Raw genomic sequence first — 26,426 nt, forward strand, 5'->3', positions numbered from 1 at the left:
TTAAGAATGGTTTTAAAAACTGCTAATGATGACAGTAATAATAAAGACAATAACAATAACAATAGCAATGGCAATAATAATGGTAATATGCCTGCAAAGATTTAAAAAGTTCTCAACAAACCTAATACACAACATTCAGGAAGATAACTCACTTCCTACATTCTCCACCAGAAGACTACAGAGATATAAATAGCAATAATCCTAGATTTATAATGCATTTTTCATCTGAAAAGAAAACTGCATTGATTTATAAAGTAAATGGTCTAAATCCACAGCTAGTTGCAACTGATTAGCTCCATTGATTTCAATGAAGGTGCTGATGTGCAGATTGATGAGAGTTCTGATCTATCTCTCTCACATGTGTGTGCATGTGTGGGCAGGTGTGTGCAGCTGGAAACTGACACACATTGCAGGAATTTCACAGAAAAACTCCCCATTAAACAACACAGAAAGTTGCACATTATCATTGCATTTGCAGAAAAAATGCACAGAGTGAAGAGAATTGCAGGTTCTCATCTTTAGCTGGGAATTGGATAATGTGTTTTCCCAACAGGATGCTCACAGCAGTCTTCTGAAAAGGCTCACAGGTATATCATACACTGTTGAGTCTTGCTCTTTGCAAAAACAGGGCAATGTTTGCAGATAGCAAGGCAAGAGATGCAGAGATGTATTCTTCTACAAAACAAGGACCTTGCTTTTTAGGAAAAAGAAAAAAATAGAGGCCAAAGCCAAGGGATTCTTTTGGAATAAAGGAAAAGCGAGCAATGCTACCAGAACTGACACCACCTCTACTCTGATAATATCTCAGTAGCTGTCTGTGACAGACACTGAGGCTGCCTTGTTTTGCTCCAGCACTGTTTGGGAATAAAGCATAGGAGTGCTGCTGTGTAAAGCACAACCATAATTACTTGGCCTGTCCTTCCTAAGCCAGTTTATCACAGGAGATATGGATATGCTGTACAGGAGTCAGCAACACTTTCCTGAGCCCCCCAAGGCTACAGCTCCAAAACATTTCTTCCGCCATGGCATAGATGGCACAGAAGCCAGTTCAAATGACCATTTGTTAGAAGAGTAGAACAGGATTTTCCCCCAGCTCCTTTCTTGCAGCTGAGCTCAACTTCAAGTATAGACACATGGTCACCTCTGTTAGTGTACAGCTGAAGTAGAACTGGTGTTGATAGGCATAACAGCACAAATCATTCAAACCAGTAGCAGAAATGTCTAAGACACACAACTATTACACTGTCCAAACTTCCTCAGAAACTGATGACACTCAGTTTCTCACTGTGACACCAGCAATGAGCTCCACCTACACATTTATGGCATATAAGCATGCAGATGGACTGAAGCCTAGAAGAAAATAAACTTGATCTGAAAGTCTTTTCTCTTGCAAGCAGTGAAAATGTGCAGGAACTTCAAGCGTAGAGGCAAAAAAGCAGGAAAAGCAGATTGATTGCAAGATAAAATTTATAATCAATCCCCTGCCCCTGAACTGTAGTGGTGCAACAGTGTCTGATATGATTAACCAAAGGCACTTCATGTCACTGTAGGTATGCTTCACAGGCATGCCTCAGCCTAAGGCATCTTTATCCACCTTGCTTCCTGATGTTTTCAGAAAGCTGTTTCAGCCAGTTCAAAGATGCACAGGTAAGAAGACATTTCTGAAACCAATGAAGGCAGTGCATCTTGTCCTTGCTTTGTTCAGAATCTGAGAGCACAGTGCTTTGATCTGCTTTGTGCAAGAGGTCAGATGACTACTTAAAGATGCCTTTGAACTTAAAAACTTTGCTTTCCTGGTTGGTAAACTCAAATTCTGGCTTGTTCTTGGACCAACATCACTCCACTGGTTCCACCAGCCTTACCCAGTGCTTCAGCACTCCAGGGAGGAGGAATGTCCCAGCACCACCAGTGCCAGCCCAGGATCTTCCTTCCATGGGATGGGTGAACCATAGCATACTACACCCCAGAACAGGAAGGTTATTCTGAGCTGAGCCCTGCATATGCACAATGAGAACACTTCTAGCTTGAGCTAAACCAGATGTACAGTCCACAATGCAAGCAACAAGGTTCATTCCCACCAGCAACCTCAAAAGGGAGTGATGTTGCACAACTGGAGCAAACACAGAACAGGCATGAGGTACAACCATACAGATCTCTGAGTTCTGAGGAGCACTGCAGTCCCTGGGCCATCAGATCCAAGGAATGCAATCACAGCAGTAATTATGAGAAAGTTCCTCTGGTTGTCATTAGATGAAACCTGACCAAGGCTACACCACTCTCCAGAGAAGTAGATCTATCCACTGCCCTATGTGAACTCTCAAGCTACAGCTTGGGACCATCTCCTCTTGCTATTGCCCCTATCACTGCTGGAAAGAGCTTGGCTCCATCATCTATTTGCCACATGATGCAACAACATGTCAGCCACCAGCAAAACCCACAAAACAGCACCATACCTTCATGAAACACTGTATGTGTAGCTGCACAATGCTGCACTGCACATCATGAGGTTACCACACACTTGGGGCTCTCCATGCACCCCTTCTGCCATCACAATTTAAAATAGGACCTGCTATACTTACGTCATTATCTGGGTCTCTATGCCAGGGTCTACAAGGGATCCATCCACAAAAAGAGGTGTTGATGTGAAACTGTATTTAGTCCAGGATCTTCCCTCATCAAAGCTCACCCTGGGATAGAAGCAGACAAGATTTATACACATAAAAAGACTTACTCTAGAGCAACTGCAGCAATTAAATGTTGGCTAAGGTCTGCAAGCTCCAGCAGCTGGATTTACAGACAAGCACCAATCTTTGCCATTTCCCGGCCCACTAAATTAATGCTCTTGATATACTTTGAAAGATCAAAGCTTTAGAAAGCATAAACACTGGCAATGAGGACATGGATATACTTTATGCAGCTGTACATCAGACCTCAAGGGATCAAGAGGCTTTGCCAAGACCTGTTTCTAGGTCTGGAATAGCACCTGGCATGAAGCACCACTCAGAGCATAAACAACCCTGGCCTGAATGCATGAAAATTGTTTTCAACACCTCAGGACATTTTGACCCATCCATGTATCAATGCCATATGGCATCAGCTGCAATCTCTGTAGCCTTATGAGTACTTCAAGGCAAATTTGGCTTATTTGTGGGAGTGCTGAACGTGTTGAATGCGTGTGCGCACAGACATCTGAGCACCTGGATCTGTCTGGGAGGCTCTTGGGGGACACAAGTAGGTAGGACACTACCTGACACACCAAAGGACCAGGAGGCCACTGTAGTGTGTATTATAAACCATGGGTTACACCAATCTCAGATCTCTGCTGTGGAAGGCCTGGACTGGCAGTCACCATTCCCTAACTCTCTGCCTCTCATGTCACTTAGAAAGACACCTTCACCTGACTCAGAATGCCCCTGTGCAGGAATGGGAAGTTAACTTTACACCTAAGACAGAACTCTGGGAGCACAACAGCACACAGAAAGATTATCTGCCCTAAATCTATTTATTAAAATGTATGTATCTTCCCATACACCTGTGCATTTGTATGCGTTCTGCTTGCATGCTTATCTCTTCAAATAGCATTTCAACTTCTGGGGAACAGCATGCTTCATTAGCTTAGCTAAAGTTCTCCCAGCTTTTCAATTATCCGCCCCTCTTTTCTCCAGCATGAAACTTATTGTACAATGTCTCAGCCTGAGAACTAATAGATTTACATGTACCCTTTAATCTATTCCACTCCTGCCATAAAACAGGTGCCTACTGAAGCAATATGAAGCAAATTCCAAAGCACCTAAGGGTACAATTTTGAAGGAAACCTGTTGGAGCTTATTGATAACGGATCTAAATCACTACTCATTTAATAGAGTGGGTGGGGCACTCATAGAACTGCACACACCATTTCACAAGTCTTATTGTAAAAGGAGAGCATCTGAAATGAACCTCTGCAAACAAAGGTGAACTGAGCTGTTGGCTCCTATGAAAAGTTGACTGTGACCAAATCTTTTCCAATATGTAAGTACAGGCACTTATAATAACATGCTTGTCATGTCCTCACAATTAAAGACGCAATTAAAACAGTTCCACCTGGCTCGAATAATACATTAATAAATGGTTAATATGTGGCTTGCAGTTTTTTCTGTAAGGACCTTACCTTTCACTCTTCCAGAGCTCAGCTTGCTGCAGTCTGATGCACCCACTGCTAGTGACACCCACCCCTGGCTAACACACACTTCTTCCTTGACTCATCCTTGGTTCGGTCTAAAGACTGGCTCATGGTTCCTCATGTCCTCTTATCTGAGAGCAATTTAATTACAGCCATAATAACTGAGTTACCCATCAAAGGCTTCTAGTCACACCCCAACACATTCACAGCATAGACTGGAGTCTGCAGCTCGTCATGAGGAGTCTGCCCCGTTACTGCTCTCCTCTGTATGTCCAGTTATGGAGCTAGTACATCCCACGGTTAACAGCCCACTATCACACCATGACTAAAGCAGTCATTTCTTTACTCCAGGTGGCAAAGAAACGTTCTCAAATGCAATATATTCAAACTTTTATAGAAATCTAGGTTGCAGTCATCCCAGAGATATCTGTCGGGTCAGAAACATAAAGTCCAGAAGCTTTTAGTTTTAAAAATGTACCTGTTAATGTTCTCAAAGTACATCTCTGGAACATGAGCTTGTAAATGGGTGAAGTCAACCTGTCTTGAGGTGTCCAGATTTGGAATGACTGCAATTTCAGTGGAGGATTTTGTAAAATAGTGACTCAGGTAGAGGAGACCTTAACACCTCATCACTGCTGCCAAACACCATTACCTTCTTTTTCTATTTGACTGAAGAACACATTTCCTGTTCTGCATGCAAAGCAATAGACATGTGCTTAGCACCATCAAGCTGAGAGACAACCCAGCATTGTAGACAGGAACACCTCTTGTCTCTGAAAGCTATTTCTAACTAAAGCATTAGAAGCTGGGTAGGCCAGTCTATTAGACATGCCCTGCTTTCAATCAAGCCCCAAGAGTGAAGGTGGTGCTAACACACCCATTTTCTAGAGTGTTAGTTCTGACTTTCAGAATGTTTAACTGGTGCAGAGGGGCAAGAGCTAAGAAGAGGATAATTTTGAGCAGTGCCTTTAGTGCTTAGACTGATATAACCCATTTATAGCAAAAACAGTGTCTACAACTGAGAAATGTTTTTGCTCTATTTCACCTCTAACTCTAATCAGTTGCCACCACAGTACCTCTGGAAATTGATAGTCAGATCCTGGAGGGGTTAGCAACATATCTCTGTTGTCCTTATCTACACCTACTGCCCTCTCCTCTCCCTCCCTTTATCTGTCTCACAGATTAATGTTAAATTCTGTAAACAAAATGTAGAAATGAGAGACACATCCTCTGGGAAATACCTGAAGCCCAAAGGATGACTTAGTATATGTGTTTCTGTAGGAAAGAAACCCCACCTGGAGGGTCATAGCACATTACAAGTGCAAAGAGTAATTCATACATGTAGGTGATTATGTATAGAGCCATTATATTTATAAAAGAGTGCAATAAGCATTATATTCATCAATAAAACCAAAATAGTGGTAAAAATTAGATAAGAATGACTTCATCTGCTCATTTTATAGACGCTGGCACCCTCTCAAAGTGACAAGTTTCCTTACCACATGTGCCGGATGGGCACGGACGTGTGTTTCATGGCCACTAGTGCCCCTCCCCAGTCCAGAAACCAAACGTTGTATTCCTCCTCAAAGATCTGCAAACAAATTAGATATTGCATGAGTTCTCCGCTCCACTGGGAAGTGAAGAGTCAGAAGGAGAACAGTAAAAGGCTCTGTGCTTTCCTTAGCTGTGCAAAACATACCTGTCTCCAGGAATTGCCCCCATCGGAAGAGATGAACACGCCAACATCCGTGTAGGAAAGTTCAGAGCCAATATTGCCTGCAACACAAGTGTCAGACATTCTTCTATGGATGAACACACTAATGAAAATGTTAATTTTAATTTCTGACGTTTAATGCTGGAAAATGAGAAATTTAAGTAGGTTGACACTCTCCTGTTACCATCATGGAATTCAGCTAACTACATTATTGTGTCAATGCTATTTCAAAAAAGTTCTGGCTCTGGGAGGCAGTGCAACTCAACACGGGTGTTTCCATCAGTGCTCAGGATATAGGAAATCCTATGAAGTCATATTGTTCGTCTACCTAACTTTCTTCCCTGACACAAGCAAGAGTCAGCAACTGTTTTAGATGAGGCTGAAAGAAAAACCTGATGTGGGCAACCATATAGAAGGTCTGTCTGTAGGGACATCCAGGCTCAAGAGGATAAATCCACTGTTTCAGTTCAAAGGTCCTTTTTGCCCAGTATCTTATCATGAGTAGAGGTCCTCAAGAATTAGATGCTGATTCAAAGGTAGCAGTGTAAGTTTTGTATCACCATGTTTTAAACAACAAAATGGAAACTGAATTTTCAGAGATTTGCAGATGGAGGCAAAGAAAGGGAGTAAAAAGGCAAGAAATCTGTTGTTATCACTCCGTTCCTTCTGTGCAAAGCTGTTCCATTATTTCCTTTATTCTATTCCTCTAGTTTCAGCTGCACCCATTCAAACCTCACAAGATGTAACTCCCAAACAAGTCAAGAGGATTTAGCAGCTGTACAGCTAGATAATAAAACATAATTCTTTCATTTGCAGGAATCTAACCTCTGTCCTGTACCAAGTGTCCAAGTTTCCAATCATTGCTGGAAATGTCTCACTGTAAATGAAGTTTTGAGTAGCCAACACTTCTGAGAAAAGATTGCAAAGCTTATCCTTGAATGCATTCAGCAGCATGGTGAGATGCTCCTGTTGTTGTGAAACTGTTAGTGGAAACAGATGTGTATATTCCCAACAGGTAAGGTTTTTTCATCTACAAAGCAGTAAGGCAGAAATTATATTCTGCCTTTTAAAGGTTAATTGTTAGACTGGGAAAGCATTCATTCCATACACTGGCAGCTTGAAAAGAACCTAATTTACTAACAATTTAGATCAATGCCTAGAATCTCACTGTCCTGCTGCCTCTATTTGCTTCCTAAAAAGGTTAAAAAAAAAGCTTTTGTAATTACAGCATCATGACTAGGGCTTGTTCCTAAGCATCCATCTAGCAAGTGCAACCTGCCAGGCGTGATGACTCCACTTGGCTAGGCATGGGGATATCTGGGGGTTTAAACTAAATTATCTCACTTCATTTGGCCTGGATCAGTGAACTGGAAATCACATGGTGTCTCCCTTGTTGAGATATAAATGTCATGAAGGGAACCCATCTCAGGTTCTGCCTCAGTCTGGCAAACACACTGAAGCACAGAAGGACATGAGAATGAAAATGGTTGGAAGAAATAGTGTAAATTCATGCAGACCATATGCTAACATCCCACACTTGCAGGCCACTGCTATGCTGAACAGGAGCAAGGAGATAAACTGAGCCTTAGAAAGAACAGCTAGGCTTTTCAGACATATTTGAGTGTACATAAGAGCCTCCATTTGAAAAGACAGAATTGCCTCCACAGCTCAGAGGCCAGCTTTCAATAGCAGCAGCCATTCAGGTAGCACTTTGTCAGCCCACCAGGTCCCACAGAGCTGAGGGTGAATAGTAGCCCCATCCATCCTGCAGATTAATTACAGTGGCTCAGCCACTGCCACTATGAAGTATTGTAGCAGGCTGTCCTTTAAACAATTGCACTATTTTGCAGAACAGCCCACAATAACAATGTCTCATGCAGTGTTGATTAAATGCTGCTGGTCTTGCAGCAGTACAGAGTTAAAAGTAGGTGTCATTTACAAGACATGCACCCATGAAGCCCAGGCTTCACCTGACAGACTTTGTGACAATTCTGCGCTTGCTAGTCAACAGGTGAGACATACTGACACCTCCTAGCAGTGTAGCCCCGGGGTACTCTTCTCCTTCATGGCACCTGCAGCAAACAGGTAGACATCAGTGGCTCTAACAACATGAGAGGACCTAGTAATGCCATGGGTAATGGTACCTTGAAAGTGCGGGCTTAGATCTGCAAATGGGTTATTGTAGAGCAACAAATACCTGACACCTTTTTTGACCTGGGGCCATATGCCTTCTCCTAGCCCACAGAAAATGGAAGTTAAGGTGAACTAGCTCAGCACCTGCTGAAACAGAGCTGAAAGGTTTTACACCAATGGGGAATACCTCATACTCTCAGGCTCCCAGTGAGATATGGGTGAGTGGTGAGAGGCATTTATGCTCTTACCTGTTGCCACCAGCAGCCCAGGAACTGTCTCTTTGCTGGAAATGCTCCCTGAAGTATACGGATTCTCTGAGAGTTGAAGGCGCAAGTGCAATGAGCAAAAGGGCTGTTGACAGAAAACAAACACAAGGCAGAAGCTTTAATATTCAGCAAATTAAATATTAGAGGAACCCTTGGTGACTGCACGCAGATGCTCTGATCCTTCTGAAAATGACCCCTCTGCTCTTAGCACCCACAGGTTGTATGTTCCTTTGATGGATAAGCAGGAACTCTGCACTACAAACAAACATGTCTGTCCTTGTTTTGACAATAATCTGACTTAGAGCATTTTTCTCCAGAAGCTTTCTTATTCTGACTTGAAATCTATTAAATAAATCAAGAATGATGGGCAGAATTTTCCCTTAAAATCTACAAAGCTATAGGTAAAGAAATTTACTGAATTCATTTAACACACAGAAGGTCAATAAAAAAAACACAGGGGGGGTTTTGTTAACCTAGTGACCACAATAAGCAGCTCTGAAGGAGTCAGTTGTGCCTTGGAAAAGTTCTGCCACTCACCAGCTGGCAAAGTACAGGATCTCCTCTTAGATCAGTGTCTGGTGCCTGTAGCAAACGCCAGTCTCTGCCCTTGTTGTAGGTAATGAAAGTCTTGATCTGGTCATCTACCTTCCTGTTAGCCAGGAATATGCCTTTGATCCCTGCTACCTAGGAAAAAGGGAGAGAGGTGAAAAAAATACATCGGAAGAACAGGCCAAAAGCAATGTCCATCTGAGCACTCTCAGGAGTGGAGGGTCTCTGTAAAAGCGATGAAGGAATCTCAATCAAATCCTAGAACACCAATTGGCACTAAAGGTAAGATGGCTGCAAAGGTGAAAGGTCTTGTGTGGTTTCTCTCTTTGGAAGAAAAAGACAAGAATGGCCACAGAGCAAATCCCCAGGAAACAGCCCACTTATGGATTTCATTGAGTTCTTGCAGACAGGCTGATGATGGGCTTGAAGGTACAACATGCACCAGGTCACACACTGAGCTCTGTGAGGATGGGGTCTGCCCCACTGCCTTCCACAGATTGCCAAAACAGGGGAGACAGAAGATCACATTAGAAACAGTGTGGGATCCTTTTGTGTACCAGAAAAAAAACCAACACAAAAGATGTGAATCTTGAATATACTGCAACACTGATGTTTTGCAAACTTGATTTCTTTGCTTTCCTTCCACATCCAAGTTCTGACAAATCAAACCAGTGGTTTCAAATGTTTTGATTTTTATCAGCACAACCCATTCCAGCAGAATACGGTCCTGTCAAAACATCCCCAAGAAGATTTCATGTTGAGTCTGGTCTCTGTTGCACAGCTGTGAAAGTGATACAGGAAGAAGAAATTTTCTGCAAATCTGCAACTTCCTGGCAACTGTCAGGATGCAAATTCTTCTACTCTGAAGCCCCTGGAGTGATACTACTCTTTAAATGACTCTGTAAAAATCTATTAGCATTTAACAGTGAAAAGTCAATGATGTACCACTGGGGAGCACACAGGTTTGCCCAGGAATGTGAGACAATGCATATTAATTTTAACTGGTTCATCACAGCAAAGAAATATACTTTTCAGATGCAGGAAAATATATTTAACCAGGTTAAAAAAACAAAACCCTGTCCTTCATACTTATCAATGTGTTATTTGTGACTTTTCCCTAATAGATTTTTATAGATTTTTATAAAAATTTTGATTATGTTGTTAAATGAGCAATATTCTGGCTGGAATAATAAAAAAAGAGTATAGTTCTAACTTCTGCATCCAGTTGCAAGAACATTTCTCTGTGTAACAGTAGAAGTCAGCCTGCAGCCATTTCTATTAGTAAAACTGATTAGTTGTTTGCTGCTGACAAAGCACTGAGCCCTGGATCTCAGCAGATCTTCCATCCAACAAATAACACACCAAAACCAGAACACTCTGGAGAAACCAGGAACTGGAACTGTTCTGCTGCTGACCAAGGCTGACAGGCCTAGAAAATGCATAAGAACGGAAGATAATTTGGGGTAGAAGTTATCCAGCTGTCATCTCTGGGCAAGTGGCATCTACAAATTTTTGATTACAGTTCACAACCTGTTCAGTGCTCATGAAGGTGCAGTCCAGATTCCCTGCCTGTGAGCAGGTGTCTCTAGATGTCCAAGAGGAAAAAAAAAAAAAAAAAACACCAAAAAAACAAACCAACAAAAAAAAGGTATGTTCAGTCTTTCTCTGGATATCCACATTAGGATGAGAAGGACAATGGTTTTCCCTTTTGGAAATGACACTTAGCAAACCACTTCATTGATCTGAACCCAGCCAGTTGTTGCACCTATAGCAGAATAACTGCATCTATTTCCAGATGAGTCAACTCAGCATCAAATCCAGGAAACGCCTCAGGGCTGATCCCAAAACAAATGAAAATCCTGAGAGGTCAGTAAGAGATTAACACTCGGTTGAACTAGCAGGCCACTGCTGCTCTTTGTAGGGTGACTTTTACTACATACCTCATAAAGGTCAATGACAATATTCCCCTCCAGTCCTCGGCTGCTTTTCACATTTTCCAAGGCCAGGGTGAAGTAGACCCCTCGGGTGTCTGAGATGTACAGGTTATAGGTATCATTCTGGTTCCACTCTTGAACAGCAGCAAAGACCTGGTTCTCATCTGTGCTGATAATATGCATGTCCTGTTAAAAGAAGACAAAAGGCCTGTTACTGAGGATCTCTGTATTTCTCTGCCCTTCGGGACATGTAGTAATTACCATGAATTATGAAAGAATGGAGATGGAGCATGAATTATAGGTATGTTTAACAACTTTCTGTTAGAGCAAGCCAATAAATTACCAGCATTGTGACTTTTCTGCATTTCACTTTTTAAATAATCACCAGCTGGGCGAAGGGTTTTTGCTTTCTTCATTTTTGGTACCTTCAAGGAATTTCATCCAGTTTCATTTCTTATTTATAAATTTGAGAGTCAGTTTTATTACTCATGGAAGATTCACAGCCTTGGAGCCTGGAGTCTTCATAGTCACTAAGCATCATATGGCACCAGGCTAAAAGCAGTGATAATTTTCATTCACATGCTGAAATAATGGGCTTGTGCTTCCAACTGGCAAGGGATGGTTTCAAAAAACCTTGGAATTCACATTTATTTGAAGGTGAGGTATAGGTAGACTATCAGTTTGAGCTACTGTTGATAGTGATTTTTAATAAAACACTTTCCTATTGAGAGTTTATCTGAGATCAATTATCAATATATGGCCTATCAAATAACCCACTCACTAACCTTCATTGAATTTCTGCTGCTGACCAAGATACAGCACGTCTAATAAGGTTTTCCTAAATTTAGGTTTAATATTAAAGATATTTGACAGTGCATTTTCTCAGTTTTATTTTAAGAGAGGTTCATGGAAATTACTTTCAGGGTGGTGATGAGTATTGAAGCACTTCATCCTTGCTACCATTGTTGAACAAACTGACACAGGTTCAGCTAGAAGCAAAATGACTGTGGTTATCTGAGGCTTCATTTATCTATTTGTATCTATTTAAACTTTCTATAGAGTGCCAAGAGGCCTTGATTAATTCCTTACACTGTCTCTGCATCAAGAAATCATAATTCTGGAAGTCTCCCAAAGGATGGAGTGACCTGATTTCAGGAAAAAATATCTGGAGGAATATCAGCTCAATATCCTCATCCTGCCTAGGAGGCATCTTAATCTTTTGTGTGAGGTATCTAGATGAAAGTTAGGATTGATTAAATGGGGCTATTTCTAACAGACCTAACATATCCTATCTGCATGAGATGGGCAAAAAACCATTTGAAGCCTAATTCTATCCCAGTGAGTACAATCAGTGGGAGGTTTGCCATTTCCCTCAACGAAGGAAGACTAAATCAGGAAGTTTGTTCTTGCCCAGTAGCAATAATTCCTTAAAGATTAAGGAGGCATTATACCAATTCCAACAGTGTGAAAATAAAGCAAAATGCCCAATGACTTCAATCTGTTTATACCAGTTGCAGTGGAAATATTGCATTACCCTGGTGCCAGCCTCACATACGTACAACTCCAGCAGAGTTCATTAATCTGCACATGACAGATAGTTATTACTGTACAGCAAAAATATTCTAGTGACTAAGGGCAGCATAAACAAGCCTCCTTTACATGGCTCAAAGACTTTCCCATAACACCTAGCCTTAAAGTACTTCTGATTTTTAAATTTAAAAAGTACCCTTGATTTTATGGCATGCACCAATTCTATATCAGGGCCACCAACAAATCTGTAATATAAAAAGGTCATTTTCTAGTCCTGGTGGCAACAATATTTTTGATACAAGGATACCATTTGCCCTCTTAGCCACCTCAGGAACTGCTGGCTCATGTTCAGCTGCTGTCAACCAACATCTCCAGGTCCTTTTCCACCGAGCAACTTTCCAGTCAATCCATCCCCAGCCTGTAGCACTGTGTGGGGCTGTTTTGAACCAAGGACCTGGAACTTCACCTTATGGAACTTCACATATCTGGCTTCCCAAGATAGTACATGTCTGTGTTCACAAATTATGGACTCACCTTAGGGAGGGAGTATTTGGGTAATTTAATCTGTGCAAAAGGCTCCCGTCTGTATGACACATAGTAAGTTGCTCTTCCACCAGTCGTCACCTGTAGAAATACCGAAGAAAATGAGTGATGACCCTTCTGAGACACTCTGTGACCACACCTCTAAAAGGGCTTGACAAACTTTCTTTCAAGTATCTTTTCTAGGACAGGCACAGCTGTCCCTAAGGGCATCTGGGTAACTCCAAAGAAATCACAAACTTGAGAGGAATGGAGAATTATTTATTTAAGCCATGCTATTGAACTTTCCATTTAGTCTCTTATGATTCAAATCCAGCATGATTTTAACATCCCAGGAAGAAAAGTGCTGAGTGGGAGGAAAAGGAGGATCTGGTGTCATCACATGGTCCAGCTCAATTACCTTGGGCAAGTAATTTAAAGTCTCTGTGCTTCTGTTCTTCCCCTGTAAGTAGGAGATAATCCCTGTTTTCTCTGCTGCTTCTCAGCCTTGTCTGCACTGTAAGTCCCTTGAGGCCAGGATTGTCTTCCAACAACCTTTTACAGTGACTAACAGCAGAGATCCACACTAGCACCATTTAATGCTAACTGGAAATGCGCTCTTGGAAAGCTGGAGCTAAGCTCTTAGATGCCCTTTATCACTATGAAACTAGTTTCTCTGAAATTATACTCTCCGAGAATGGATGTGTGTGGGGGGAACTGATAGACATCCAAATCTGCAGTTTTATGGACTGAATGAACTAAAGCCTATGCAGAAATGCCATGCATCAATGAAATCTAGCAAAGATAATTTGTAAAATATGGGATCTAAAACCTGTCAAGAGTCTTAAACCTACTCATGCTGTAGGTGTTCTTTTTGGCACCATTTCAGACCTGGCTAAAACAAGGCTTACATCAGTGAATTTCCTACATTCTGCTGGTTTGGCAGTCTTGCAGGTCTTAAGATAAAACAATGCACAAAGCACTTGTCTGTTGTATGGAATATCACTTGTTGGCTTCTTAAGTTTCCAATAAAGCTAAGAGAAAGGTCCTAGATTCTCTCCCAGATATACTTCCTTTATCTGACAGTGATATTTGAGAATGAGCTTACATAGAGTATTGCTACAGCATCAATTGTATTCTCAGCAATGATATCACCTCTAGATAGTGGCTTTCTTCCCTGGAGAAACTGTCATTTGAAGGACACGCTATTATTGGCCATGAAATTTGATATCTAATCAACTCAAGGCTTTTCCATCGAAAGTGTGAGAAACTGGAAAGAAAGGAAGGTTTAGAAGTAGGACCAGCTTCTATACTGAGACTTCCCCTTCAGATTTTTTTCCCTATTTTTACTTGTGATGTCATCAAAACTGTATTTAGCACCCTCGAGAGAAAAAAACCACAACAACAGACACTATTATAGTACATACGGCACAGGGTCATAAGAATGACCTATATCACAGCAAATAAACTCTACACAGATAACATTTAGCTAAAGCCAAAAGTAACAAACATGAAAATCTAAAGCAACTTCTCTAGGGACCCAGAACAAGCCAGTAGAAGAGACAGGGAGAAAACAGCAGTCACTGGACTCTCACTTCTTGGAAAGTGCACTGTGGAGTGGCACCATGAGCATTTCAGGGTCCTGCTCTGAGCTGTGAGGATCACAGAATCACACAATGGTCTGGGCTGGGACCTTAAAGATCTTCCAGTACTTCCTCCTATCAAATCTAATTTTGCCCTCTTTCATTTCAAAACCATTCCTCCTTATCCTGACACTCTATGCCCTTGTCCAAAGTCTCTCTCCAGCCCTCTTATAGCCACTTTAGGTACTGGAGGGTGCCCTAATGTCTCCCTGCAGCCTTCTCTTCTGCAGGCTGAATAAGGTCACTGAGTGCTACTTCTGAAAGATGTATTTCCCATCTAACACTTCCACACCATAACAGACTGTGCAGTTGATTCATACCGAGTCCAGCTCAAAGGCAAAAATTCATGTTTGTAGTAATTTTATATCTCTCAGCTCTACATTGTTTAAATGATCCCACAGTTCTAGGTCACATTGTCTAAATAGCACAGGGAATATTTAAATATCCTCTCTTCTCTTTTATTATTTATTGCCTCCACTGGAAAACCCAAATTCTCAATTCTCACCTGAATATGTCCAGTGACAACTTGGTAAGGATCCTGCATTCAATGTCCTCTTCTGATGGGCTGAGACCTGATTTTCAACTTGTAGATGAGGACATGAATATTTACATACTTTGTAAATGCTGTGATGACCAATTAAGACTGGGAGCAGTCCAACAACCCTCCAGTTAATCCAGTGAACATAGAGTGGCAAAAATATGAAAGGGTGATCAAATTCCACTTTCTGTGCCACAACCATTTTTTTTTTTACTTCATCCTACTGAAAACTGGTACCTGTAGGGGGTTTGTTTGTATTTATTGTTTGTTTGTCTGGTTTTAAAATGCAGAAAGTTAGGATTAAAACACTATTAAAGTTCAGTGTGCAATAGTTAAACTTCCTTTCAGACTTCCACCTGGACTAGGTCACCTTGACTAGGGTTTAGAAATAGAAATCTTGAGGTTTGTGGTCTTCCTGAGCCAGTTAATATGAAACCACCCACAATTCTGTTGGCAGGAGTTGTGTAAGCTTTTCCCAGCCAGGATCTCATCTTTGCATGATTTACATGCACAGTTATAACAGTTCCAAAAAAATGATCAAGCCTCCAATAAAGTTCTGGCAAGCACCATGGTACAGAATGAATTTTGGAAGGCCCAACTTAATTTATTTTGATGAACTTTTTCTTTTCCTATGAGCAAATGCTCCAACACTGTAAATCCCAGAGATTATGGCAGTGTTTTGCCCTCCAATGCCTCCTTTCAGTTCACATTTGATGAATGTCACCCAATTATTTGCTGTGAGCTCATCTGTCATGCCCAGTACAGAATTAGCTGGGTTTGTCTTTTTCTTCCTCCATTGCTAATGACTGGATCATTAATCTGTTTTTCTGGATTTCTACTTTATGTGTTTAATTGGGCTTCTGGCCAGTGGAAATGACTCCTATGGACAAATGTGTTTGTCATTAAACACATCTGTCTTTTCTAACCTGTGTTCTTTCTTTCTACCTCCTCTCTTGAGTTACTACTACTTTTCTTTACTATTTCCACATTCAAGACAAAAGCCTCATCTAACTTATATCAGCCGGCACTTCTGAAGAGAAACATGAGAAATTTCTCTTTGAAAGCCCTGAAAGTCTGGATATGTTGGCTCACTCCCCCTCCTGACCTGTAATGAGACAGAGTGCATCAAACATAGAAGAAAACAAATATGTTCACAAGACTGAAGAAAATTACATAAAATTTGTCATGAAATCTATTTATCTCCATAATTTCTGTGACACATCTAGGAACACAAAAAGCCATTTCTCTTGTTAATGATTGAATATGATAATTTAGGAGCAAGCTTTGTGGCTTTGCTTCCTTTTTTTTTTTTTTTTTTTTTTTTGGATTGAAGTTCATCTTAAGCCAAAACACCTGTGTTATCTAAACAAGTTTGGAAAGGAAGCAGAATGAGTAAAGAGGTCCCAGACTGTAAAGAAGCCCTAGATGATGTGAGAACTGTAGATCACAGTGCAGCAGGCTTCTTTATCATCTTCATGGCTGGCTGATGCTGGGACTCATAATTTCCAATGTAAGGCAGATATTGATGGAACAAACATGAAATTATTAAATCTCAGAAATGCCCCTGGGCTAAGGAGGACCCCATCTGCCTGCTGCTAAAGGAAGTTGAAGGAAAGTGAGCAAAAAGTTCACAGAATCAAATTTAACACTTCTTGTTGATAATAAGTTCTTAATAGTATATGGTTGATGTTATTTTCAATAAACACCTCACTTGTTTTCTGAGGTGATTCCTCTGCTTGTAGATTCCCCTCCTTTCCAGTAGCATCAAATGAGTGGTAGGAGTCTAAAATTCAGAAATACTCCATCAGTGTTGTAGCACCATCCTGGATCATCCAACTCCATAGGGAGCCCCGGCACCCCTCCTCACTGCTTTAACTTTAGGTTCCCTTTCTCCTTCTTGTGAGCATAAAATCCCCCAAATCAAGTTGCGGATTAAAGAACAAGTTCAGCAGGCAGGCTGCTCCACTAACACCCTCACCAAAGGATTTTGGGGTTCTCCAGAGACAGCCCTGCCTAGGCCTTGCACAGGTTTGTGAGTATGAGGATTTAAAAGCTGTGCCTCCTCTTCCAAGCCTAACCACAATTCCAGTCACAAGAGGTTCAGAAGATGAGGAAGAGCATGAACCTGGTATAATGTTCATTCTTCTTGATTATGCACCATTACCAGGAAAAGCAATCTTCCAGATATTTTGGTGTAGTGAGGTTCTCCACTGCCCCAGCATAAATCCCATCACGATAGGTACCATCCAGTCAGAATTATCTCCCTGTGGTTTTCATTAATATGATGCCTTCTGCACTGTCATTGAACAACACACAATCACCTGAGTGCACTGTGGAGTTTCTGTGCATGGAGCACCCTCAAGTTGCCTGGTAAACTCCGCAAGCTTGGAAAACGTGACACTCTTCAGAGCATCACACCCATCAGAGAAAATTTGCTATGACAAAGGAGCATTTATTTTACTGGCCCAGTCCCTGTTCAGCTCCCTCCCCCCTCACAGCAAAGATGACACAGCTAAAGGACAGAGTAATCCTGAGTGAAAGTATTGCATTTGTTTTAAAAGCAACTCCTGCAGAAAATGTGCAGTTACACGAAAACACAAGCCACATCAGAGCTGCAGGTGCACATTACCCACACAGAAATCAACTTATGAGAAGAGCATAATTGTACACATTAAATTTCCTTTTGATTCCAGAGGAAACATATGAGTTTGCCAAGGCAATACTTTACATCTTCAGCTGATCAATCAGACAACATGAGGGGAGGAGAGAGAGTGATAAAAGAAAGTACAGCACAAAAAGGCCTAGAAAGAAAATCAATAAAAAATAAATAAATAAAAGAAAATGTTAATAATTTTTTTTTTATCAAGAGATGTTTAGGCTCAAGTTCCAAATGCGATATTTGGCACAGAAAAGATGAAACTGTGCTGGAAATGGATGAAAAGCACCCAGCAGTGAATAGGAAAGTAGCTAACTACTTACTGCCTGTCTTGCTTTAAGAAGAGCTTTTAACTAACACGTGGGATGCACTTTCTTTCATCTGTATGGATTAATTTCCCCAACTGGAGTGCTGTCCAGCTTTTTAAACAGGAGCGGGAGGAGATCAGCTGTAGCAGGCATTATTCACCAGTAAAACAGGTGTAATCGTGTTCATCATTTAAACGTCTTCATCCTATTAGTTTCATAATAAGCTTTTAATGATTCCTTCAATAAAAGACTCAAAGACCAGCCCCTACAAGCTGGAGAGTGCTCCATTGTCCCGCCAAACCGTTTTCTCTACCATCGATTGCAAAGATAAAAATCAATCATAGCTAAGCAGGGTGAAGTTAAAAATAAATTGCATGGATTGATTTCTGTTAAGACCTTTGGCTCCTAGTTAATGGAGGAAAAAATGGAGGAAAGAAATTTATATCTGAACATGGGGTATTTAGTTTCTATGAAAATTAAGAGAAGGCTCTATACTGGGAAATGATCACCTAATTTCTCCCCTCTATCCTGCTTCACTGCTGGGAAGTCTCACATTAGCCAAAATCACCCCCCAAAAAACCAAAAAACCAAACAAAAAACCAACCAACTAAAGAAAAACCCACCCAAAACACCAAGCCAGCATTTTCTTTACTCCTGCGGAAATTTGCCAGTTATTTAAGCTTTTAAATTGATAACTTGATAACAGAGGAATCCCTATGAATTAGCATAAACTCAGCTATGGCTGCTGGTTGAAGTCTATTCACCTGATAAATTACTTCAATTCAGCAAATATGCTCATTTAGCCTGTTCTTAAATACTCAATAAACTTGAAACATACACTCATGTCCTACTAAATGTAAGCACTTTCAAGTGTTCCTAAACAAGCATAGTTACAACCAGTAATAATATTAAACTACTTCTCTGAGCCGGGCTTAGATATATGCAGCTTCTAGAATCAGGAAAAATTTTCCCCCTCTATAACGCCTCAAAGAGAAATCTCCACCCCCCACCTGAATTCTAATATTATAAATAATAAGTATTTTTCTTTCTACTGAGGCTGAGGAAAAAAGGTTATTATAAATATATCCATCCTCATAAAACCAGAATTTGATTCAGATAAGCAGAAATTCTATAAATGCCATTTTGCATCAAATTACTTCAGCTGAAATTTTTGGACACACTCTGATGAGACACCAGGCATCCAAAAAAAGAGGTATTATCCCCAGGTTTTTAAGAAGTTATCAGTGATTGTGGATGAATACTGACATCTGCATATGTTTTAAGGAAAGTTTTCTGATGCAAAAGAAGACTGAAATGGTTCAACAGATTTTGGCAGAAGTGTTTGCTCCTCCGAGCCAGAGGAGTTATTCAGATGTACACTGTAAGAGTCCCGCTCAGCTGCACCACACAACAACCTCTGGAGAAACTGTGGGCTTGCTCCTTCTCACTCATGCCAGGGAGCAGGCTGAGATGCTGCCCTGCTGTGCAACTCCCTGAACTAGGCAAAAGTCTTCCAAGCTCAAAATTACTTCAGAAGGTGAAGAAGAGCCAGATATAAGATCAGTATCACAGAAGAGCATTTTCACTTGAATGTTTCACCTTCCATATGCAATTCCTACAATTCATACAAGACTGCAGCTGCTTCTACACTGCTGCACGTGCAAGATGTGAGTAACCACCATCCCTTGCTCCTAAATGGCAACACCACAGCCCCCATCACATTCAGGAGGATTATAAACCACAGCCAAGACCCTGTCTCTTCTCCCACCTGCCCTCACACGCTTTTCTTCCTTCATCACATCAACCTCAAAACAAAGCGCCACCAAGAGAGCAACCTAGCTTTTTGAACATGAGATCGTCATATGTCCCAGGACAGCCTGAAGGAACATGGACTGACGAGAAAGATGTGCAGTTCCCAGGGTTCCCAGGAGACTGAATCACAAATGAAGTGGCATAGAAAACTTCCCAGAAGAGGAAGTAGAAGCAAAGACCAATGAGAAGCAAGACACTCTTGAGTTTCAGCCTGCAGCTAAACACCTTGATAAATTACGCCATGGGATGGAAAGGGCAAGTAGGACCCATGTTTCCACTCTTTAAAGGCCTTGGAAAGTGACAAGGTACTGCCCTTTAGCATGCCTTTCTGATTAGTGGTGCAAAGCACTTCCCTTTTAAAATGGAAATGGACCAGGATCTGAAGCAAAATGCCAGTCCCTTTCAGTCAAACTTTGCAGGGATCATTCCCTGTCCTTATGAGAGCACCAGGTGAAGAGAGATCTGAGAGGGTTCATCTCCAAAGGCATTTGTTTGGCCTATATCACCCCCAAACCCAAACCAGGTATAGCTGCTAAGTCTGAGGAGTCCTCTACAGCCAGTGTCGTTGTCACTGCTGTGGAAAGTGCTGAATGCCTGAGCTGCAGTTCAGATCAACTTCAGCTCCTCTCTACTGGGATGGCAGAGTCTGCAGCATCCTGGAGAAAAATAAAGACATAAAAAACAACCACGACAGGTATTGATCACCCATCCACACACCTCTGCACTGACTTACAGCCAGCTCAAATCAAAAAGGCCAAAGTAACCCTGAGGGTGTCCAAGTGCTGACAGAGACAGAAGGGTAAGGGAGGAATGGGGACAGTGATAACTGCACGCCAGACTAGACTGGTATGATCTCTGGGGGAAAGCCACATGCAGAAGGGTCTACACAACACAACAAGATTAACAAGGGGCTGGAAATATATTTATGAGATCTAGATCTAAAGCTGGGGAAAAAAAAGAGAAGAAACAATTTTGAGAGACCAAATCCTTCCCCAAGTCCCTTAGGATCTTGTGAATATACCCAAAATCTTATCTGTCCCTTTTCTACCTGTCAGTTCCAACTCATAAAAAATACTGTCTCCCTGTAAATCTTGTCCCACTGACATCCTTAGGTCACCAGCACTATAACAGCAGTTGTGCCAGCAGTTATGTCCCACATTCTGAAGAGTTCCATCACTATTTCTGTCCTGACACCTAAGTTCTGTGTGAAGACACAGTCCTCCCATGGCTCAGCTTTGGGAATGTCATCCCTCTCCACTAGTGGCCATACAAGGTGCGAGTCCAGCCACCAAGAACCACTGAGCCACTGCACCTGAGGTGACTGCACATAACCTTTGGGCAACCAGGAACAGCTCCTTTCACTCAGCAATTCTCAGTTCTCTATGGCAGCTATAGGTCTGCTCTCTGCCAAAAACACCCAGGGCAAAGCTGGCTCCCAGGGAATGCTCTGCCCAGTTCATGCCCCTCAGGACTCCTCAGAGCCCCACAAACAAACAGCACTGTACTGGGACTTGTGTGGTCCAGACTCTCCTCACTGCCTGAAATCAGTGGTGACATTTTGCTCATGCTTTCTTTCATTTTCAGTGGAAAATTTTGATCTGTTGACAAGGAAACATCCACAGATCCTTCCTGATCTTCTCTATAAAGAATCAAGTAGTATTGATAATTTTTGTTTACTTGTAGAAGAATAAAAAGTTTTTTCCAAAAATTGTTCTCTCACTCATAATCGAATTTCCTGAAAAATAATCGCCATTTTCATTAAAGGGAAAAATTAATTTTCATAAATTTCATTAATTAGAAATATTTCATAAATATTTCATTATTTAATTTTCAACACTTTTCAGCAACCTGAGCAATTCCATTAGAAATTCTCATACAAGGCTTGCTTGAAAAAATACCTTTCCCAGAATTCCCTCTGTAATTTATTTTTTAATATATAAATTCTCCCATGTATCAGTACTCTGATAAAAGACTATCCCTGATCCCTGTGTCTTATACTGTAGGCTCTGTAAACGAGAATACCATAGCAGTTCAGGTAATCGTCAGGAAATCACATATTTTAGGCAGTTGTAGGTTATATTGGCACCTAAGTTTGGAAAGTGATACTGTTTCAGTAACAAGTATTCACTGGAGCACGGCTGTGTAATTGAACACCACAGACACGGACATTAAATGGGAAAGCTGATCATCAAATTAGCTTCTTTTTGCTGTAGTACATAAGTACAGACATATTCTAAGGTTTTCTCACAAATAAATGACCTGTTTTGCAAGTTGTATGAATTTTAAGTATTAATCATGAAAGAAGATTATGATATTGCCTCCTGGTTACACCAGAGCAATACTGTGAACTGAATGAAATCTTATATAAGCAAGAGAGGGTAAGATTTTCTCTTAATGTATCAATTTATGCAGAATTATCCAATGCAATCCTAGTGACATGCTAGACACCCTTAAATAACTATTAATCAATCAAACAGAAAGTCAGTAAATAAATTCAGAGTGATCACCTACTGTTTTATTCATAATAATTCTTCCTACTCTCTCTTAGTATCTGTTTCTTTCTTCCCTCCACATTACCTTTTACACCTTTCCTCATGGGCTATGTTATTTATATCTTTTGCCTGGTAACCAGTGTCAGTCCTTTCAAACTCTCGTCAACAGATAAAATTTTCAAGCATGAGATCATTCTCATTTTCTTTCTTTGTGGTGTAATTCTGAAAGATCCTTTCAGAAGCGCTGCACAACAGGAATAATTGATTTATAACGGCATTATAATATCTTCTGTGTTCCTCTTTCCCCCATCCATTATGGATCATGGTATCACGTTTGCTTCAAGTGCAAGTTAATTCTCCCCAAGAATCCCACAGCACAGGCCTGTTCATCAACCTGGTTAGAATGGATATTCACTGGTAAATAACTGTATGCAGATAATCTAAGACACTGATATCAATGGCTGGAATTCATCTTTCCTAATTTTAGCTGTCAAAAATTTCAGGGTTTTCACTAAGCTCTACTTAGGTTCCTTCTAATATTAATGAGAAAGGCATACTCACAGACCTATCTCATGTTGAAATAGGTGAAATAAGAGATAAATTGCCTCTGGAGGTATTGATCTCTCTAACTTTAGAGGAGCCCTGCCTACAGATTTAGACTAAAAATTTACCGGTTAAATGACAAAAGTTAAAAGAAACAAGTTCCTTTCTCCACTCCAAGACATTAATTCTGATTTGTTCCAGAACAGACATATCAGAACTCATGCACCAATCCTTTATACCGCTATTAAACCTCACTAGGTTCTTAACATTTAATTTGATATTTATTTATTCATCTCTGTCTAGTATTTAAAATTCTAAAGACCTGGCTCCTACACTTCTGTCCAAGATTATCCAGACCAAACAATATGTGTGAGACATTGCAAGCAGTCAATCTGACACATCCCATAATAGGCAGCAACACCACAAGGACTGTGAGTCTAATACATCCAGGACATATCAGCACTCCTACATATGTACCAAGCAAACACTCAGCATAATCCACTGACCATGTCCTGGACACGGTGGATTTACCACACCTTCAGCTCAGAGTGTGCTGGGAATCTGAAGTGCCCGAGTGCCACTTGAGCTCTGCAAGAACTCAACCCCTGCCCAGCACCTGCAGCCACGTACACCAGGCTGCTGGACAGGCAGAAACCCTGCCAGTGGGATGCAGAGCACAGAGAAAGGGATAGACAGCCTGGGAATGGAGAGTCTCCTGCCCAAAGCAGCAGCAATGCTCTGTGTGTATATTTAACAGCTTTTTTTAAGTGTGGGGATGTGATTTCCAATTCAAACACCCATTAAGCTATAATAAAACCTTGCTAAGAATAGTCAAGGCATTTGAGTATTGCATATACATACACGCATGTGTTTTTATATACACACTTTTTTTAACTTAAAGCTTTTTAACTCGACGCTTTTAGCCTGAGCTGCTCACTGCTGACTTGAGGCAGAGGAACACACACCAGATAAGATCAAGATAGAGTGTCCTTGTTTTAACACAGATGAGAGCTGTGGAGTGAGAAATGTCTGTAAGGCCTCACACTTAAAGAATTGGATGTTCCACAACACCCTTAGCCACAGACATAAACCACCACATTGAGAGTCTCTCTTAAATACTCCTTGGAGAGCAGAGCCTTTATCGATTGGAAAGCCATTGCTTTTAGTCAAATCATGACTTACTAAGTTGCAAAAACTGAATTCACAGTGTTTCCTAGCAGTGGATCGCCACTGAGGCCAAAGGAAGCAGTAGCAGACTGGATTTCATGGGGGATTGAGGAGAGCTGTGGCTCCCATTGCAGTAGCTCATCTCCAGAGCAGCAGACTCCCTACTTTCAGAAGTTTGCCAATGTTGCTCAAATGCATGCAGTTTTCATACTGCAGTCCTCCCAGGCCATAGGGATCTACTCCTCCACCTAATTCCAGCACAGACTTATCAGTCTTCCCTTTTGCAAGAAAGTCTGACAATAAACACAGCAAAACTTTCTCATAATTTGGATACAGTTGAGAAAAACGCCCACTCAAGGAAATAAAATAGGAGCTTAATGTAACACAGTCTTATTCAAGAAGGAAAGCACGTGTCTTTTTTGTACCACCTGAATCCAGTCTTGGTCTCATTTTGTTCCCCCTGCTTCAGCACCGGAGACAAGCAGTTAACATCACCATGTCTGTAATCTCTGTGTCGCCTGAGCTTCCTACGACCTGGAATCACCACAGCCTGGCTCTCAGTTTTCAACCAAACGGTACATCTTCAGGAAGTGTTCTTCCAGACTGTACTATTCATTCTCAGGCTTCCACAGACACGGAATTTAGAGAGATGGCCCTGTTCCATCCAGCCCATGTATTCTCAAAAAAATCTCAAAAACACGTAGTTTCTCATTTGATTTCTAACACTTTCTCGTCATCTCCAAAATCATCACCAACTGACAAATTTACAGTCATCTTTCACTTTGAAGTTGCCCTGTAACATCTTTTCTCAATTTTTCTGCTATTTTACCTCCTATTACAAATTTTGGTTCACTCTATTAACATTACTTGTCTGTCAAATCAGCATAAACCTTTCCAGTTGTTAAAATAATCATTCACACCTTTCCTTTGTTCTTCTCTGCTCTCCCCAGTTCATCTGTAGCTCCTTTGTATTTTACAATTAGCCACACAAATAGCAAGTTGTGAAATCCATAGACCCTTAATGAACAAACTTTAAGAATATATGTAAGATTTAAGACAAGTGATGAGCAGAGAGATAAGTGCTTTATCCCAGACTGCAGAGTCAACGGGATGGACTCCCAGCTCTTAAGAACTTATCCTTAGAATATGCCTTCTCCCTTGCACAGAAAAAATACCTTGTGCAGGCAGAATCCACGTGCCATCTGTGTGAAGCCAACGTACCTGGATGAAGATGTATTCATCCTGAACCACAAGGGAGCTGACGTCGATGGAGCGCGAAAAGGGCCCGCTCCTTTTGGTCTCGGAGCACTCCTGGATCCGACAGGTCAAATAGTGGGTGTCTGCAAGGGAAGAGCATGGACACGTCAAAAATGCCCAGCTAGGAGCCACTTGTCTGTAACCACCATCAGCAGCTCAAAAGGAGGTCTTATGTCCAGCTAGGCAGATATTATTCCATGATCTGCCTCCAGCCTCTGACACTGTAACCGCTCTCTGAAGTTAGGATTCACCACACTTCAACATCCAACATCTGCCATTCCCTTCCCTATTGCGCAGACACCCCTCAGGAGACTGAAGTTCAAACCATAAATGGAGGGTACCAGCCAGAAACACATCAGAAAGCTGCTGATGAGACCATACAGAACAGAAGCCACCCAGGTAGAATTCACCAATTGCCATACTCTTCTGGAAATCATACCCCTGTCTTCCCTCTGAAACACCCTAGCCTTGTTGGCTGGTTTTAATTGTGGTAGCAAACCACAAAAATAATAACAAAAATCCCAAACCAACACTATTAAGTTTAACTTATTTTTCTGTGAAAATCACAAGCATGTCCCAAAATTAAGTCTTTATGGCAAACACAGGCTAGGAATGAAAATGGCATGGCTGTGAAATAGCATGAGTAGCTGCAGATTCCTAAAAGCTGTTATATTCCCTGCAAGAAGCATCAAATGCTTCTGTCTAGATAGAAGATGACCATCACACTAATGGGATCTTCTCAGGCCTTGGCATTGCTTGAGAGGAGGAACAGGACTGGGAGAAGATCATAAAGACAAAGTTAGAACAAGAAGAGATGTGCTCACCTCTAGCAAGTTGAGAGGGGTTATAGGGGATTAAACATCATTTCACTCAGGCTAAGAAAAGGCCTTATGAAACAGAACAATGAAGGAACTGTGTTTCTGAATGTGTGTAATCTAAATATGCCATCTCTGCTTTTCAACTAGTGTCCTGAAAACTGCAAATTAGGGAGAAAATGAAAATACTACTAAGATGACAGCTGGAGTGATAAAAGGGTCATATCTTTTGCACTGTGGCACTTTTACAGGCTCCCTAGATTCAAATGCTTCTTTGCTTTTCTACAAAGGGTGAAGACAGACAATTCAATGAAGGAAACAGCAAGTTTATAAGGGCTGGGTGAGCCTGGTACAGTAATTTTAGTTCACAACAGAACATTCTAACATG

General features: G+C 41.2%; 1 protein-coding gene across 1 annotated transcript in view; it reads right to left on the reverse strand.

Moving 5' to 3' along the window:
- Positions 1-26,426, reverse strand: part of SORCS3 (sortilin related VPS10 domain containing receptor 3) — a 74,448-nt gene that overhangs the window by 46,266 nt on the left and 1,756 nt on the right. The window contains exons 2-9 of the mRNA XM_066324440.1: positions 25,188-25,306; positions 12,823-12,912; positions 10,765-10,944; positions 8,813-8,959; positions 8,258-8,360; positions 5,862-5,938; positions 5,662-5,753; positions 2,580-2,687 (exon numbers count right to left, since the gene is read on the reverse strand). Of these exons, the coding sequence (XP_066180537.1) occupies positions 2,580-2,687; positions 5,662-5,753; positions 5,862-5,938; positions 8,258-8,360; positions 8,813-8,959; positions 10,765-10,944; positions 12,823-12,912; positions 25,188-25,306 (916 nt within the window). The remainder of the gene's footprint in view (positions 1-2,579; positions 2,688-5,661; positions 5,754-5,861; positions 5,939-8,257; positions 8,361-8,812; positions 8,960-10,764; positions 10,945-12,822; positions 12,913-25,187; positions 25,307-26,426) is intronic.

The sequence above is a fragment of the Sylvia atricapilla genome, chromosome 8, assembly GCF_009819655.1.
Source record: "Sylvia atricapilla isolate bSylAtr1 chromosome 8, bSylAtr1.pri, whole genome shotgun sequence".
Lineage (NCBI taxonomy): Eukaryota > Metazoa > Chordata > Aves > Passeriformes > Sylviidae > Sylvia > Sylvia atricapilla.